General features: G+C 44.6%; 3 protein-coding genes across 15 annotated transcripts; 1 reads left to right on the top strand and 2 right to left on the bottom strand.

Moving 5' to 3' along the window:
• Positions 1-20: 20 nt before the first annotated feature.
• On the bottom strand, positions 21-8,052 carry LOC143373224 (solute carrier family 41 member 1). 8 transcript variants are annotated; one of them, XM_076820234.1, is made up of 10 exons: positions 7,741-8,052; positions 7,510-7,635; positions 6,879-7,043; positions 6,149-6,251; positions 5,176-5,316; positions 4,425-4,920; positions 4,127-4,306; positions 2,881-3,341; positions 2,590-2,810; positions 21-2,496 (listed from the first exon to the last, which is right to left on the bottom strand). In XM_076820234.1, exons 5-10 carry the CDS (start codon positions 5,262-5,264, stop codon positions 2,156-2,158), a joined length of 1,788 nt encoding a protein of 595 aa, XP_076676349.1. In that variant the 5' UTR covers positions 5,265-5,316; positions 6,149-6,251; positions 6,879-7,043; positions 7,510-7,635; positions 7,741-8,052; the 3' UTR covers positions 21-2,155. The 8 variants fall into 8 exon arrangements, with proteins under 8 accessions (XP_076676349.1, XP_076676350.1, XP_076676355.1 ...); XM_076820235.1 differs by lacking the exon at positions 6,879-7,043; XM_076820240.1 differs by lacking the exon at positions 5,176-5,316.
• A 973-nt stretch (positions 8,053-9,025) lies between these two features.
• Positions 9,026-13,112, bottom strand: LOC143373225 (solute carrier family 41 member 1-like). 6 transcript variants are annotated; one of them, XM_076820245.1, is made up of 8 exons: positions 12,618-13,024; positions 12,407-12,540; positions 11,342-11,778; positions 10,768-11,239; positions 10,509-10,656; positions 10,217-10,419; positions 9,957-10,105; positions 9,026-9,856 (listed from the first exon to the last, which is right to left on the bottom strand). In XM_076820245.1, exons 3-8 carry the CDS (start codon positions 11,732-11,734, stop codon positions 9,671-9,673), a joined length of 1,551 nt encoding a protein of 516 aa, XP_076676360.1. In that variant the 5' UTR covers positions 11,735-11,778; positions 12,407-12,540; positions 12,618-13,024; the 3' UTR covers positions 9,026-9,670. The 6 variants fall into 6 exon arrangements, with proteins under 6 accessions (XP_076676360.1, XP_076676359.1, XP_076676362.1 ...); XM_076820244.1 differs by having other exon boundaries at positions 12,614-13,024; XM_076820247.1 differs by having other exon boundaries at positions 12,859-13,022.
• An 802-nt stretch (positions 13,113-13,914) lies between these two features.
• Positions 13,915-16,715, top strand: LOC143373227 (uncharacterized). The gene is made up of 2 exons (XM_076820249.1): positions 13,915-14,433; positions 14,585-16,715. Exon 2 carries the CDS (start codon positions 14,618-14,620, stop codon positions 16,253-16,255), a length of 1,638 nt encoding a protein of 545 aa, XP_076676364.1. The 5' UTR covers positions 13,915-14,433; positions 14,585-14,617; the 3' UTR covers positions 16,256-16,715.
• Positions 16,716-16,793: the final 78 nt, after the last annotated feature.

A 16,793-nucleotide genomic window follows, 5' to 3' on the forward strand; every position in this document is an offset into this window, starting at 1 on the left:
GAGGTTTAGGAATGCATATGTTATCAGTTTTATCATTTTATTATATAAAACTACATTGATATTTCGTTCATTCAAATGTGCGTCCAGTCTCTTTGTATCAACAGCACGTCCTCAATCATTATTTTCCTGTTTGGGGATGAACAACCAGAACAACAGTTGTCTTTGTGATTCGTTCGATTGAACTGGGCCCAAAACTGTTTTTTCTCACCTGTAACGGTTGTTATTACTTCGCCCAAGTCGCGTGTCATTGTAATTCGTAATACGACTTTTTCTTTAACTCTCTACTAATACCCCCCCTCCCCAGGCCACCATTAACCTCTCGATCACGCAAGATAGAAGAAAAAAATCGAAAGGAGATATTTTGGATTTGTATCATAACGCGGTCGTTGGCACGTGTCTATACGCAATTTAAATAAATTTCATATAGGAACAGTGAAATATTTCCCGTCGACTTTCTTCCCTAAGGGAGGAAATCTTGCGAATCTGTGCCTATACACGTAAAAGAGACCGTTTAACTCTCTCGCGTTGCATAAAAAATAGTCTATCTGTCCCCTTGAATGAAACATTATTGTCAGACATTCATTTATAACCTGGTAGTAAGCTCGCGCCGTAGCATAACGCGTCTTCTTTCGATAATTCTAGAGGAAATTTCTACTCTACAGAGCACGTAATTGCGACTCTCGTTGCGAGATAACTAATACGATCGCCCTGTGCTGTGTACATACTTTCAATACGCTTCATCGCGTTCGTATTTAAGGAAATAATGAACAGGCCAAGTAGATAAAAAAACGATTTTGTTAATTCTGCATACCCAACTGAATTTTGTATTTGAAAGAAGCACGACACGACCGTTGTGTTTGAAACAATTAATCCCAAGACGTTCGTTTTCCTCGAGATGATTTTAAATTAATTATAAACGTCGACATTACATAATTGCTGGAGCATGTAAGAAACGATTGTATTCGCAACGGCCTCGTTGATCTCGGTATGTACTTGCGTACATACCTGTAGCATGTAGCTTCTAACTTGGTTGGAAGACTTGCAGTGAAACGAGAACAACAGTCGCGATAACACACTATTTACAATTAGTCACGCACGACGCGCCGGCGTATCGACTTGGTCTGGCTAAAAGGTGAAGAACGCGTTTGTAGATCGACAGGTGGCTGGGAGGTGGAGGGATTAGGTACAGGTAGCTTACACACGTATGTATTAGGTACCGCAAGGAGAGCCGCATAAGGTGGCGAATCTTTGAAAGCATGAAAAAATAGCTCGCACGATCGTTAAAGTGTATCTAAATAATTTATCTAATCTCCATCGTGTACGAAGGCAACTGTTCGAAGACACATACGCATCGTAACGTTACGAATTATAACTACGCATAGTTTGTTTAGTTCTCATAGCACAATCGTGTTGTCTTATCAATGCCTGATGCAAAGCAAGGATTCGCTGAAACGAGGCGATGCTTTTTTCTTTCTTTGGTTTTGGCGAATTGCAGTTTCTCGGCACATACTTCATATGACTGCGTACGTACTAAGTAGTATGTCTCTGGCCACCACGCCACTCATTTTGAAATTCTTACGACTAGAGTGCAGTTTTAGAACTCGTGACCAATTAGAATCGTGGGTTGTTGTCTTGATGACTAGATCGAGGAGCTGGATCGCGGCGTTATTAACAGCACAGAATGTGAAAGACGAGATATGAGGTGACAATCCGAGGAAGCGTACGTACTTATGTAGCGTATTGGTGGCCGTCGCGTCGATCGCGGCGTTCAGCCAAACGAAATCGAGTGAAGCGGAGATGATTTCAGCTCGATTCGGCTAGTCAAACATTTTGAACGAGCGACGGTATACGTGGCGGTGTTTAATTTTTCTATTTTTCGATTTTCGTGGAAATACAAGGTTATTGGTGGTCAGCCTTGAATCAGCGACACGACAGTTTCCATCGCCTCCGTTTCTTCTAACGGAGCTAACGGTCGAATGGAGAAGGTTCGACTTGTCTCGTCTCGTCTCGTCTCAAAGAAAGAGAAACTAATAACAACAACAACAACGGCATTAACAACAACATGGCGGCGATGATTGTCGCCTCGCAAGAAGAACTGCAGGAAGTGATGACGAATGGCCGCGAAATAGACCTACAAATCGATCCCCGTGAACTTTCACGGAGCGATCGTTCGATCGGAGTCTTGATCTCCGACCAGATAGAGAAACTGAAAGGCAATCGCGAGTAAACTGATGCCAAGCAGGTCTCCCATTGCTGTCAAATATGGTATCGCTGAATTGTCAGGATCGATTTTCCGCTTCCACATCCAATGTATCATTATGTAGGCTATGTAGAGTAGTGCAGCAACTTGTAGCATGGCGGCGCACAAGTAAACGAAAACGAAGAGGGGCGTCAGCGAGGCGTTGCCATCCTTCATGTAATTAATCAAGTAAATGAAAATTATGTGACCAGGTATAACCATCGCCATTAAAACTCTGGTAGTTCTCGCGTGCATACCTACGAAGGAGACGAAAGGGATTTAGTTGGACCGACTGGACACCGACTGGTGCGTAGGTAATGAGCGCGTAGGTGCCTAGGTGGCGCGTTTACCTTTGCCGAAAAAGTTAGCAATAGGTGTAATGAAGATAACGGGATGCGTGTGACCCGGCGGTATCAGAAGCGTCCCGAACTCTGCTTGCTTGTGAAGAGCTGTGGATATTCTGCTTGCTTGAACGGCCACTAAATTTCCACCGACACCATTGATCACCGGTTGGAAAACGGTCAAGTTTTCGAATCGCGATACCATGAATTCCAGTATTAGACCGCCGCAACTGTCGTGGCCAAGGGCAAACGATTATGCGCCGTTTAGGGGGGAATCGATTCTAATCGACAATCGCTCACCTGCTTATCAACATAGCGATCATGACAGGAGTCCATCCGGAGTAAAGGACGTTGTTGGTGTATTTGTTCCTTTTGGCTATCCATACCCAGAGCGGCGTAACCAGAACGTAACAGGCGATCACGAGCGGCGCCACCCAGTCTTGTTTGTTTATCGATTCATAAAGAATCGTGGAACTCCAAGAGAGCAAGGCTAAGGAGGTAATGTCACCGAGACTAGCGGCTATCGGTGTTGCAACATTGTCCGGGTTTATGTGGCAATGTCGTGAGAAAACAATTACACCGGCGGTTATCAAGCCGAGGACGAAGGATGCCAGCGACGCGGTAACCAAGCTGCTCGCGCACAACAAGTACGCGTGATCCAACGAAATGGTACCGTTTCGGAACGCCCCCATTGCGATCGCCACCACGGAGCCCAGAAATCCAACCACTATCGCTTGGCACTGCCAACACGAACTGACGTTCTTTACATAAACGTACAACTAAACAGCAAAAACAACGAGAAACACGGACGAAAGAGCAAAGAAAGGAACAAATAATGAAAGAATCAAAAAATGAAAGAAATGAGGAGGGAGAAATTTTGTCTGTTTGTTAAAATTGTTAAAAGTTTGAGAGAAACCAGGAAAGGTAGTTTGTTCCGCAATTCGCGAATGCCATAGTAGGTATAGCTAGTATATGTATAGGTACAGTACTTTCAGGCTTATAGGTACATAGTTTGGAATGAGATTTGTTTCTCTTGTTTTCCGCAAACTCGTCAAGAATATTAATCTATACCATGTAGTTACACATAGATATATGTACATTGTAGGTACCTACTTGTCGACGTGCCGATCGACGAGACAGCAAACGTGACGCTTATACGCGAAGGCCGTTTACCGTTGACGCGCCGAAAGTGTAATCAAATAAAATCGTGGCGCCAATGATAAGGCTTCCGCGAGTCGCATATCTCGCACTCAAAGACTCCCTGACTTTGAACAATTTTAACTAGCATACTGGGCGAATGCTGAAATCCTAATTCCAATCGGCAGAAATGGCTGCTTAGCGCTCAAGGCCCTTACTTTAGCAGGGGCCAACTAGCTGGGCGCTTAGTTTCGACAATGGGCATCTATGGTTGAAACGAACGAAAACGAGGAGACAAGAGGACGGAAATGGATCAGATGGACCGGGGCAGAAAGCATAAAGAGTAGGGTGCAACAGATCCGGTATGGAAAGTAGAGTAAAAAAGTAAAAAGCTGCGTATCCGACTCACTTGAATTAGGACGAGATTTCCGACGATCATGTACCATTGCTCTTTCGGCGTGTCCATGTGCCCGAGATTCGCTTGAGTGGAGAGACGCGATGCGAGAGTCATTTCCAAATTGCCCTTTAGACCTAACAATGCCGGGACCAGAATTATCAGCTCGCTCACTTTCTCGAACACGACCCAGTGCTGCGGAGAAAAAGTGAGGGACCGGTAAACGGTGCGTAATACAAGCCGGGGCGAAAGGATCGGTTACGAAGAGGAGAAGAATAGAGAGCAAATAAATGGAAATGACGGCTGCTCGTACTTGAACCAAATCCAGAACTAGTCCAGCTCCCACCATGCCAAGGCCGGCGATAAGAAACGGTATAAAAACTTGAATGGTAATCGCCAGGTACGATTCGAGAGGTTCATCCTCAACGGCGCCGTAAAGCTTGCTCTGGGCAACAACGTCGGGGAGACGACCACTGTCGGTGGTTGCATCCTCAAACATGGGCACTTGGGCGCAATCTTCGTCCATCGATTTATTAGCCACGTTGGTTGCAACGGCGGGGGCGATTGTTGTGCTGTTGCTGGTGACGGTGGTGGTATTAACCCCGACGGTAGAGTCTATGCATGCGTTGGCGGTGTCCGTTCCCGTTCCCGCACACGAGACGACGACCATAGTCGCGTCCGTGGCCAAAGTTGTGCCCATCACTGCGTTTCCGGATGGTAATCCCGAGGTGGTGCGCAAACGGAGGTTCCCCGACGTTATCCTGTGGGAACTTTGCTTCTCGGAAAGCAGAGGCTCTTTACACTGATCACTGTTAACAGAACGGTAAGGGTGTTCATGTTTATGCATGCGATAATAAAAAAAAAACTTTTAGCTACTACTTAAAGAAATGGTTCCACATGGTGGTTGCATGGGACTGTAAGAATTGGTGAAAGAGGCGTAGGTAACTACGCTGTTCTCGGTTTCCCTTAGCGCGCGCTACTTTGCAACTTTACATTCGGGGCAGATAAAGCTGCCGTTAGATTTCAGATTGAGAATGGATTGGATAGCATGTGATTGGACGTACTTTTCGAATTTCACTCCTATGACATCGACATGGGCGAGCTTGTCAGGAGGCAGTCGTACAGGATGTTGATGCTCCTGGTCCTCTATCATCTTCTACTGAGGACCTCGTGCCACTCGCTGCCACGGATATATAGCCATTCTCCTTTGAGAATGATAACGCTTGTCTAAATGTTCGTTCGTTGTCTTCGTCGTTGTATTTCAGAACAAGAATCGAGCAAATTACGTAACCAGCGAGGGACGCTATCTCTAAGTAGTTTGGTTCACTCGAAACCACTGTGATTCGCTTCAGAACTTTAAACGTCGCGCGACTTTCGGTATCGTAACACCAACATCTACGTCTGCACACCTACACATATGTATGTACGCGTACCTAGATCTCATGTTTATTTTCACCTCACATTTCTCATCCTCCCTTGTTTCGTTAATTGCAATTAACCGCGCCGCTTATCGCGTAGGTAACTGCTAATTCTATACCTATCTCTATCGCTAAGAATTTTGCAGAGAGCAGCGATTGTTCTATTGGACCAGCCTAACCCACTGTTTCGTCCACTTTGGATCCGAGAAGAACGTAGCCATCATTGACACAATCATGTATCACTGACAATGGCTTTCAGCGATTCTAAGTTCACTTAGCATCTGTTAGGTGCTGACCGCTTGTAGACAATCGTAAATGAAAAAGAATCGACCGAAGCTAGATTCGCGTGGTAGTGCGGCAAATTAATTTTAAATGCCTTGGATAAACGATTGTAGTATTTTCTGATGGAGGTGTATAGATTATAGAGATTATGCATTTACGAGGCGGCTGTTGATACACGTCCCAGCTGTTTACGTATGAGATATGCTCTAATCGTAAGGTGGACACGACACGCCGCGCGGCGCCGGATATATTAAGGATTGAGTGGCAGGTAAAAAGAATCATGCTCGCTAATTGGAAACTAATTGTAAGTATGTAGTTGAGTGAGTATACGTCATACCTGCTTCTTCGTAAACGGATACTCGATAGTGTATTGAATCTTGACTGAATTCATAGACCTTAGAGTGCTGGCCCCCGATGTTGTTCTCAAAATTGCACCGGTCCTGGCGAAAAGGAAAATCAACCGTCGTCACGCATTTGGCGGTATGCAGGGTATGTGTAAGGTATAAGGCTAGTAGGCCTGTGTGAGACCGTTTCACGCTATGGTTACATCGCGACTGATCTCGACCGTGCATCACGCTTGTCTCCTTAAAACTCGCTCAGGACATTTACCGGGAACACACGTTAAACAGAGCAAGCGCGAATTTATCGATCGTCAGTCCAAATAAGACCTGCTTGTCTGCCCGATGGCTTGCTGTCTGCCTTCTCGCTTTACCAACTTACTTGCCCAACTTAATGTCTATGCAACTACCACCTATACTACAGCACTACTTGCTATACCTGCTCGTCTTCTTGTCAGCCTAGCCGAGCCTAAGTCTATGTACATGCACATGTACCACTGCGCTAGTGTCTCGTTTAACCGACCTTTGGGCAAACAATCGTTTCTCCAATCTATTTTAGATCTAATCTCTTACAGCTGATTCCCTTTTGCTCAATTGGCTAACCGATGATGCGCGAATCGCCGGTCGAACGCTAATCGCGATAGTATCTTGAAAGAAAAAAAAAATGAAAACGAAACCTGCTCTACGCGGAATCGTATTTGAAGAATAATGAGCAACATAGGTACATACATATGTATGCGCGCGTCGCAGCAACTTCACCACTACCAAAAATCGTGGTTCCGAGGATTATCTGTTGATAAGTAAGTACAGGTATGTACTCGTACTCGGCGCAGAGCGATTCACTGGTTACACTCTTACAGTATGACATTGTAAATTGTAACCCACTGGTCCAACCTAACGTAAGAATCGTATTAGCACTGATTTATACATCTATCATTTCATGTATCTTTATTTACTATTCAAAAGATCAATTACGTAAGCTCTTTTTCTAATTAATCTACAAATCGAGTGTTTTGCTTTGACATTGAGCTTCGACCCCCCCCCCTCGCGACGCGCGATTCTATGATAAAAAAAATCCGGCGTTTTTTTTTTGCAGACAAAATTCAATCGCGCGCACAGTTGCTTAACGATGACAACAATGCCGCGAAAGAAGACACGGGGAAGAGAAAGGAAGAGAAAGGGGAACTTCCAAGATGGAAAATCAAACGTGGCCCGCGATATCCACGCATTGGCATTTGCAAACATTGTCGTTTAACGTGTCGCGGCGCGCGAGTACGAAGCACTTCCGTAACATATTCACAAATTGATAAATTACTCCACGTGTTTAAGTTCGACCATGAGGAGCAATAACTTAACATACGTTTTGATGCTTGGTTCCCGTGACCCGCGAAGCGCACTCTCCGACACATCCCTTTCGTTTACCATGGAAAACGAACAGTTCCGTTTCCTTGTCCCCATACTATCCTCGTGTCTCGTGCTCCATATCCTGCGATAGAGTACAGTACGGCGTACGGGATTCGCATAATAATAAAATAATAAAAAAAAAACCAAAGCAGCATACAGCGTATGTCGTAATTATACTTGTACTTACACAGAATTGTAGCGTGAGGAGGAGCGATAAACAGCCAAGGGAATGTGCGGAATGTTCTCTAACAGACTTCACGAGTTATCGACTCCCATGGCAAATCGGTTGTGTCAGCGGGAAAATTTGCCGCTTGGACAGCTGTCCGGCTGCCCTTTCTCTGACTACTTAATTTCGGTTAAAAGTGAACGCGATCTACACCGATGAACGGCATCTCTGCTCGTTAGTTATCCCCGTTTGTATTTCGTAGCTGGCGGAGAATGAACGGAGAACAGCGGGCGCAGACCGCAGAACGTACAACAATACGAGAAACGGAGGCTAGGGGCAGGGCTGGGGGAGGGGGGGTCACAGAAAAAACCAAACAGACCCAAGGATCACGATTACCTCGTTGAATTTTTATTTCTTTCACCGTAACGGGTCGAAAATCAACCGAAACCGATATAAAAGCCGGAATAGAAAGGCAATTCAGTAATAAATTTAGGCAGGATTCGCGATACTGTCTCCCTTTCGTCTTGAAAGCGACCAGTTTCGGCAGATTGATAGGGAGCGAAGCGCGAGAAAACTTTGAAAAAAAAAAACTCGATCGAGCAACGCGATAGGAAAATCTAAAAGGCTCCACCGAGAGCGAAGCGATAGTTGGCTTGGCACTGACAGATCTAACTATTTCATTGACGGAGACAGGCTGATGTGCCTCTCGACCACACAACTTGGTCGTTTCGTTTCTATATTGTACATTGTGCGTGTCGAATCGTTGAGCCGCCGTGCATGTACACATGTTCGCCTCGCCATGCGTATGTAGTGTTAAACGCACACGACGAGTGATATGCTTCGCTTACGCGATTACACTTACGAACCTTTACGCCCTACTCCTAACTTAGTGATATGATATCGTAAGAAACAAAGACACCATCATCATCATTATCATCATCATCATCATCATCATCGTCATCATCATCATCATCATCATCCTCATCATCATCCTCACCATTATCATCACCATCATCATCATCATGATCATCATCATCATCATCATCTTCATCATCATTATTGTCGTAGTCGTCGTCACCAACGGCACGAAAGATCAAGCGCAACCGACTTTAACTCGGTCCATGTAGCAGTCTATTTGTCTGACCTACCTACGCCGGTATCCGTCTGGTCCTCTGGTAGTACGGCCCTTGACAAGAGTTTCCTGTCGAAACGATGTATGTATACATACGTCCTCAGGTTTCTATATTCTATACTGGATACGCTCATTAAACGCGCAACGAACACGAGAAAGGCACGGACCAAGAAATATTTTGAAACACGCCGACTTTATTTCGCTTCGTAGATAAATTTTCTTTCAGTAAAAAATATTTGTACGTATGTTTAGATACGTATGTTTTTACATGTGTGCACGATGTACGCAGGTAGACTGCGTCGGAAGATGGAACATCCGATTCGATTACGTGGGCCACTCTCTCGTTCGCAAACGTAGCATCTGTGTGACAATCGACTGGTGATCGACATCAAAATGACTGTAAGACTTGAAAATCTCATTCTAACTGTCCTTCCCTCGTGGCTTCGTTTCTTTGTCGAGAAGGCCTCGATGAAATCCATGTAACATAACAAACAAGAGAAAGTGGAAGAGGAAAGGGTAGAGAGAAATGGACAGAAGATAAAGTGGTAGAAGTAGGAGGAGAAGGGTGAAAGAGAATCGGCAGAGAACAAACATAGGAGAGTAAATGAGTTCCCGAATGAATATCGCGTCGCGTGCGTGGAAAAAACTTTCTTGAAATATAAAAACGGGCACGCAACCGTTACATCTCTGCGATAGGAAAGTTTTAAGTAAACAGGTATCGCGAATTATGAAAAATCATTAACACTCGGTAATGTTTTCGATGGAAATTGTTTCGCACGGGGTTTGAGCACATAGGAGAATAAGAATCTATAAAAGATATCAATCACCCACGTCTGAATCTCCATCGCCTATAGCATACAGTATATGGAACGCGATTCCTAAGAGTGCTGTTCCTAGTAGGTCGCCTGCTGCTGTCAAGTATGGTATCGCGGAACTATCTGGATCCATTCCTCGTGTCCACATCCAGACGACCATCAATTGAGCGATGTACAACAACAAAATCACCTAAATCATCAAACGAGAATACAAACGCGGCGTTTTAAATAGGTATTGAAAAGGTATTCTGTTATGTAACATTCTCGTTGCGGTACGATTAGCCGAATACCTGCAGTAAAGCGGCGGTCAAATAAACGATAATAAATATAGGAGTGAAAGAAGTGTGTCCGGCTTGGAGGTAACTGATGGTATAACCAAATATTAGATGACCAGGTATCACCATTGTTAATAGAACTCTGGCAGTTCGTGCGTGTCCACCTATAAGTTGTTCATGCCGATTACCGATTTACCAGTATGGCCAGCTATCAGATATGCTTCAGAAAGTACAGTTTATATTGTATGTACAGTGTTTATCCTTGGTCGACTTACCTTTGTTAAAAAATGCATAGAATGGACTAAAATGAACGATCGGTATTTCGTGTACACCGAATCGTCGATCTTTATGCAACGACGTTGATATTCGACTGGCTTGAACAGCGACCAAGTTACCACCAACACCATTTATTACTAACTGAAATACAGCTATGCCTTTGTAACTCGATATCGTATAGTCCAGTATCAGACCACCCACGCTGAAATCAAATCGAACCGACGCTTTTAGCCAATCAATGTTGCATAAAATAACTAATTCTTAACGACGAATGAGAAAAGGGGCAGGAACCTGCTAATTAACATTGCGCATATTACAGGTGCCCAGCCATAATCCAATATTTCCTTGGTAAATGGATTTCTAGCCGCTACGTAGCCGCAGATCGGTGTAGCAAGAATATGGAATGCTATCAACGTGGGAGATATCCAGGGTGCATAATCTGAAGAAAATGTAACAATGTAACACGATACAGGGTCGGTAGACGATGCTCGTCGGAGAAGAATGTTCGGTCAGAATGGAGCTACTGTCGGTATGTGCTTACTCTGCTTACCTATTGCTCTGTACAACAGAGAAGTGACCCCTGAAAGAAGCGCTAAAGTAGTTAAATCTCCAAGGGAAGCGGCAATAGGCGTGGCTACATTATCTGGATTGATGTTCATTCGTTTGGATAAAAGTATAACAGCCACCATTACCAAACCCAATAAAAAACTGGCTACAGACGCTGTAACTAAGGCACTGGCGCATAATAGGAGAGCGTGGTTAATGTTGAACTGTGCTTCTGGAATCCAGCCTAGCACGACAGCAGCCATGGAGGCCATTAAGCCTACCACCATAGCTTGGCATTGAATCAACGCTAGATTTCCAACGATTAAGGTCCATTGCTGTTTCCTCGTATCCATATATCCAAGATTGGCGTGAGTCGAAAGTCGGGAAGCCAATGTCATTTCCAGGTTACCCTTTAAACCGAGCAGCGCTGGCACTAATATATACACTTCGGATACCACTCGATATACAGGCCAATGCTACAACAGGAAATTGCCCGGGGGAGGGAGTTGCATTCGGTAATAACGATTTTTTCTCTAATACTCTATGTTATTTCCATTGAACATGATGTTTGCGCGTACCTGTACAAGATCCAATAACAAACTGGCGGCCACCATACCGAAACCAGCTAACAGAAAAGGTATAAAGAGTTGTATGGATATGGACCATACATTCTCATCTTGGATTTGTTTATATTGATCACTTCGTGTAATTGATTTGTTGGTAGCATTGATGGAACTTTGACAAATTACGGGCGATGGTATGAGTCGCCGCGCGTGTTCTTCGTCGCTCTCCGTTTCTTCGTCAGATTTCATTTCCGATTCTATAATGGTATCGGCAATACTAGACCCGAGAGATTCATCGCTGCCTAATTTGACCATTTCAGCAGTGGAAAATTTATTTTCTACTTTCCTTTGCCGAACTTTCGTTAGGTTGGTTGAGCACACTCTTGTTCTTATATTAGCATTGCTCATTTTCGCCAAACCACTTTCCGATAAACACCACCGACTGCGACGGACTGTAAACAAACAGAGTGTGACCCTTCCCCCGTATCTCGATAACAACCCCAATTCGTATTTTATTGCAACAACTTGAACGCGATTGTTGCCCGATTTTTGTACATCGAGCACCTGGAGCACTCCTATCGTCGAGCGCTGTTCGTAAATCTTCATCACTCTCGACGATCGCACCCCCCTTCAATCTTCATCGTGTGTAGGTACATACATACATTAGTTAGACTAAGAAAGTTGGATTAGGTATGTACAGTGTGCACTATACCTAATCCAACGATACATTGAAAAACATGCTTCCTGCTCGCAACTTCTACATTCAATTTATTTCTAACTTGTAAAAATGTAAAAAGAACATTTGATTCTATGCCAAGTTTGACGGGTGGTGCGAGATTAGCCGCGCACCGGCTCCCTCTTAACGATCGATGTCGATCTCGATTCCAATTCCGATTTCGATATCTTCGATCACGACCATTCGCGTTCAAAGTAGATACTTAAATTCCAAAATGTTCTCTTACGCTGTGATTTTCGTAAACGATCCTTATAATTGTAAACGATTAAGTATTATCGCGGGCCCACCAGTCTAGCAGATTAAAATGATGAAGGATATAGTATATGCGGTACATATCTACATACATATGTACGTACGTCGGTACGTTGCATCGCGAAATCAACAACACGATTTCAATAGACAGGTAAATTCAGTTGGACAAATATAGGTCGTACGAAAGAATAGAATTGTTAGATGGCATCCTTAGTTGTTGAGTAAACTGAAACGAATAAAGCATTTCCATCTGTGGCAGAATGTATGTAGTGTTCTACAGAAGGCTAGGTACAATGTACATACATATGTATGTATTTGGATCGATTGCACGCGACGATCGAAGGGAGTTGATCAATTACACGAATTAAGATTTAATGTCACGTGCTCTATTTGCCCGATTACGGGGAAAGACAATAACAAATAAGATGTTTCGAAGGGAATTCTGCCGAGGCAAGGACGTTGCAGGTTAAAACGGCCCGTGTTTATAATCGAGAAACTCGATCGCTTCGTAATTACGTGATATAATGTTTCTTTTTCAACGTACAACATTTGACATGGACGAAGTAATTGTTCTACCAATTAATATAATGTTTCACGAAGAAATTTTCCGCTGTAGCACGAGAATATACCGTATCGCCAGACCGAGAGGCGCGGCGATGTGTCCGGCTGCGGACAACCTAACCTCGAAACTGCACTTGGAAATGTCGGAGATGTCGGAAATGTGACAAATGTCTCCCTCCGCCTTCTTTTGTTCATCTTTCAGCCACGTGAAGGCGTTTCCAATCACCAGAGTAAAATTATCAGTTAGTAAATTAGAATAGGGTAGGTAGGTAATGTAGGTATGCAAAACAAGTGGTAAAATAATCGCGATCATTCGACTTGCAATTAGTGTTTCTATTGTTTTCGAATTAGGAAAACGGTGTATGCATGTATGTACATACTTATGTGTACTTGTGTAAAATGAGAATCGATACGGATCGAAAGCGTTCGATATCTGTAATCATAATCGAAGTTGCTGGTATTGGTTAGGAACATGAGAAATATGTACTATGAAAATATAGACAGCATATGGGATATAGGGAGTGATTCGTTCGGGCGAACGAATTCGGTAATCATCGTTAGGTCTAAACGCTGGAATGCATGAAGAAATGGTTACACGTCATAGCATCGTTGCCCAAAATGCAGTCCCCAATTCCCGACCATGATGCAGAGACGCCGGACGCGGCAGAGTAAGGTAACTTAATATATGTTAGTATAAATAATGCGATCGCTTCCCGCGTAAACCAGTCTTGGTCGTCCGTTTAGCGTCGCGCATCGCACGGTTTCCTTGACGACACAGGCACGATGCGCGAATGAACAGTTGGAAAGGGAAGCAAACGCGTGCGGGGCCCCTGCACCGGGCAGTGCTGCATTACAGTCAGTTGCAGTTGGATGCTGTTGGTTGCAGTCAGGTTTGCCAGAAAACCGCCTGATATGACGTAGTGGTACCAGAGGGGGAATCCTCGCGTGGTGTGCAGTGTGCATAAGTCGTACATATTAGTATCCATGCGAGGATTCGCCCGCTACTACTCCCTGCTTACTACTACGTCATATTAGGCGACTTTCTGTCCAGCCTGGTTACGGTACATATGTACACATACGCGAGAGTAATCGAAAAGGGGAGTTGGTTTACGGTATTTAAAAAAGATCCACTAGGATAGCACTTGACTCGTAGCGGACAGTGTCGGTGAGACGGTGGAGTTTAATCGGTTTAAATGAATTGTAGTTGCTAAGAGGAAGGGACGCGTAGGCACCCGAGGCGCGCATCTTGAAATACCTGTGTCTGGGCAATGGGCATTGTGCCCAGCAGTCAGCACGAACGAGCTCTGATCTCGACAATAGGCTCTGAGGTTTTCAGGGATACTGGTGTGCATCGCGCTCCTGTGCCTACTTAGTGCCTACTCGTCGCATTTCGCCCTTTTACATTCCGCGGCGTCGCATCGTCTGGAAGACAAATTTCCACCAATACTGTTTTCCGGCTTTTTAACTAAAATTCGCTTACGCGAGAAACGCGGAAATTAATATTTCTTAAATATTTCTGTTCTATCGGCATCCACAGTAACTGCCGTGGTGCAGTAAGGTAAGTTTCTCGGAAGCTTTGGTTTCGTGCATCTCGAGTATCGGATACAACTTGTTTCAAATTTGCACGTACAAAAGCTACAGTAAGTACCTTATCTATTATATAAAGTGCACGCATGATCGTTGGTTATTTTTACATTCGTACGATTTAGATACCTATTGGAGCTTTCGCAGCGCAAGAAACCATGGGACGTAAAAACTCTCGAAGCAGAAAGGCCAGTTTACGGATAAAGTCAATGAAGGATGAACGCGGCCACGAAGCTTTAACGTTCTCCGATGAAAGAAGGGAGGTCACTGAGAATATTAAATTAATTGACAAGGACAAGGGGGTTGACGGCAACGAGTACGCGCACGATCAGTCTCAGAGGCAAGAAATTTCGATTCCGCAATTTCGAGAGACAGACGTGATCGGTGTTGAGCCTCGGCTGATCTATCCTTTGGTTCGAGCATCCTTAGCAAAAGATTCATCAGTCGAGGAGGAGGAGGAGGAGGAGGAGGAGGAGGATGAGGAAAGTATTGAATTGAATGTTAAACCGCGGTTCGTGTTCGTGTCGAGCTTATGCGCCGTTTGTTTGAAAAAATCTCAAGTGTTTTGCGAACGTTGCCAAATGGTCTCTTATTGCTCGGAGGACCATCGGTCCCACGGATTGTTGGAACATGGCGATATATGCGATGGCTTGAGGGAGATTCGTCGGTCCATTGCAACGTCGCTCTCCGACGAATCGATCGAGCGTCTGGACGCGGAACAGTACCGTGTCTACAGGCTACGGTTGCTGGGGATTCTCGAGTCGAAGATCGACAGACCGTTGAGGTTTTGGGAAAGAGAGATCGTACTGTACCCTCGTGTTTGCCGAATTTGTCGTCGTTACCGCGAGCACCCGACCTGTTGCGCGTACTGCGCGATGGAATATTTCTGCGAGGATCACGGCGAACAGCACCAGAGGTGGTGTAGAGAATTTCGAGTGCTACGGAGATGTCTGTTCCTACAGTACAGACACGGCTGCGTATACCCAACAATTCCGAACGTCCGTCGAGAGATATGTGTCGCTTCACCGGACGTCGATTTCGATCGACTGATGCATCGAATTTACCAAAACTCCCCGTATTACCGCGAAATGGATTGCTATACGTACTCCATCCTGTCTCATCAATCCACCATCCCTTTAACAGTCCTTTATTCCATGCAGACCTGCTGCTCCGAGTGGTCAAGCAAAACCGATTGGACCATACACGTTCTCGGAGCGGAATTCCAATTCGAGGGGATAAACTTGGCCGTTTGGGAGAAACTGTTCCTTCATTTCCTGCCGAACCTGAAGCGGCTCCGTTTGCTGCTAGTCGGCCCGGAGTTACGGTTACCGAGTAACGTGCCAACGAGGCTCTTGTCGAAAGTTAAACTGTGCTCTGGCTGCAAATCTGCCGGCAGGACGGTTGACGTTCTCTTTCGACCCGAGAGACTTTATCACGAGCTCGTTCGGGACGAGCCGGGGCCGGGACGTGTCGCCGAGCCAGACCTCATTTGTCTCTTCAATCCTGGCCTCTACCGTAAAACTGGGTTCGCGGGGAAAGACACTTGGCTGGATACGATACGAGAGTTTGCTAGAGTATCGATTCCGGTCGTCGTTACCTCCTACACCAAGGAGGAAATATTTTGGGAAATAACTCGGATAAATTCCCTGATCCAGGTGAATGTTCTCTTGGAACCACGGCGAAATCCGTTTGCCTCGATTAAACCGGATCGAAACTTTGTCACCGACCATACGAACCCCCTTATTTATAAAAATTATTACATCACCATTGTCCAAGCGAAGCCGACTTTACCGTAATTCTTTCATATGTGTGTGAATACGGATAACTATATGTATTCACTATTTCTTCACTGTTTCTTCACTTACGTCACTTATGGTTTCCGATAGACACGTCGCTCCGTCTTATAAATTTGCTCCTTTCGTTGCTTGTCGTTTGTTATAGACATACCCGCTATAATTATAGAATGCTGCGAGTTTCTTACTGGAAAATAAAATTCCGTCAAAGTTCCCTATTATGCTTGGACCCCGAATGCGTTTTCAGATAAAGGCACATGTGTGATGCGATATTGTATAATGATAGACGTGTATGCACTGAACTCGAAATAGATGGGCAGTACCTGCTGTAATAGATCTGCGGTATGTGTATGTATATGTACGTTCTACATTTACAGTCTACTCATTAGACACGATACATACGTACATAACACACCAGGAAATTTGCCAGTTCACTGAAATATCTTGCTCGAGAATTCATTACAGTTATCGCATACTTCGCAAGTCGATGCGATTTACCGACCGTCAAATTTGCCCCGTTTAACGCGCAACTCGGTTTTCA

This window comes from Andrena cerasifolii, chromosome 9 (assembly GCF_050908995.1).
Source record: "Andrena cerasifolii isolate SP2316 chromosome 9, iyAndCera1_principal, whole genome shotgun sequence".
Taxonomy (NCBI): domain Eukaryota; kingdom Metazoa; phylum Arthropoda; class Insecta; order Hymenoptera; family Andrenidae; genus Andrena; species Andrena cerasifolii.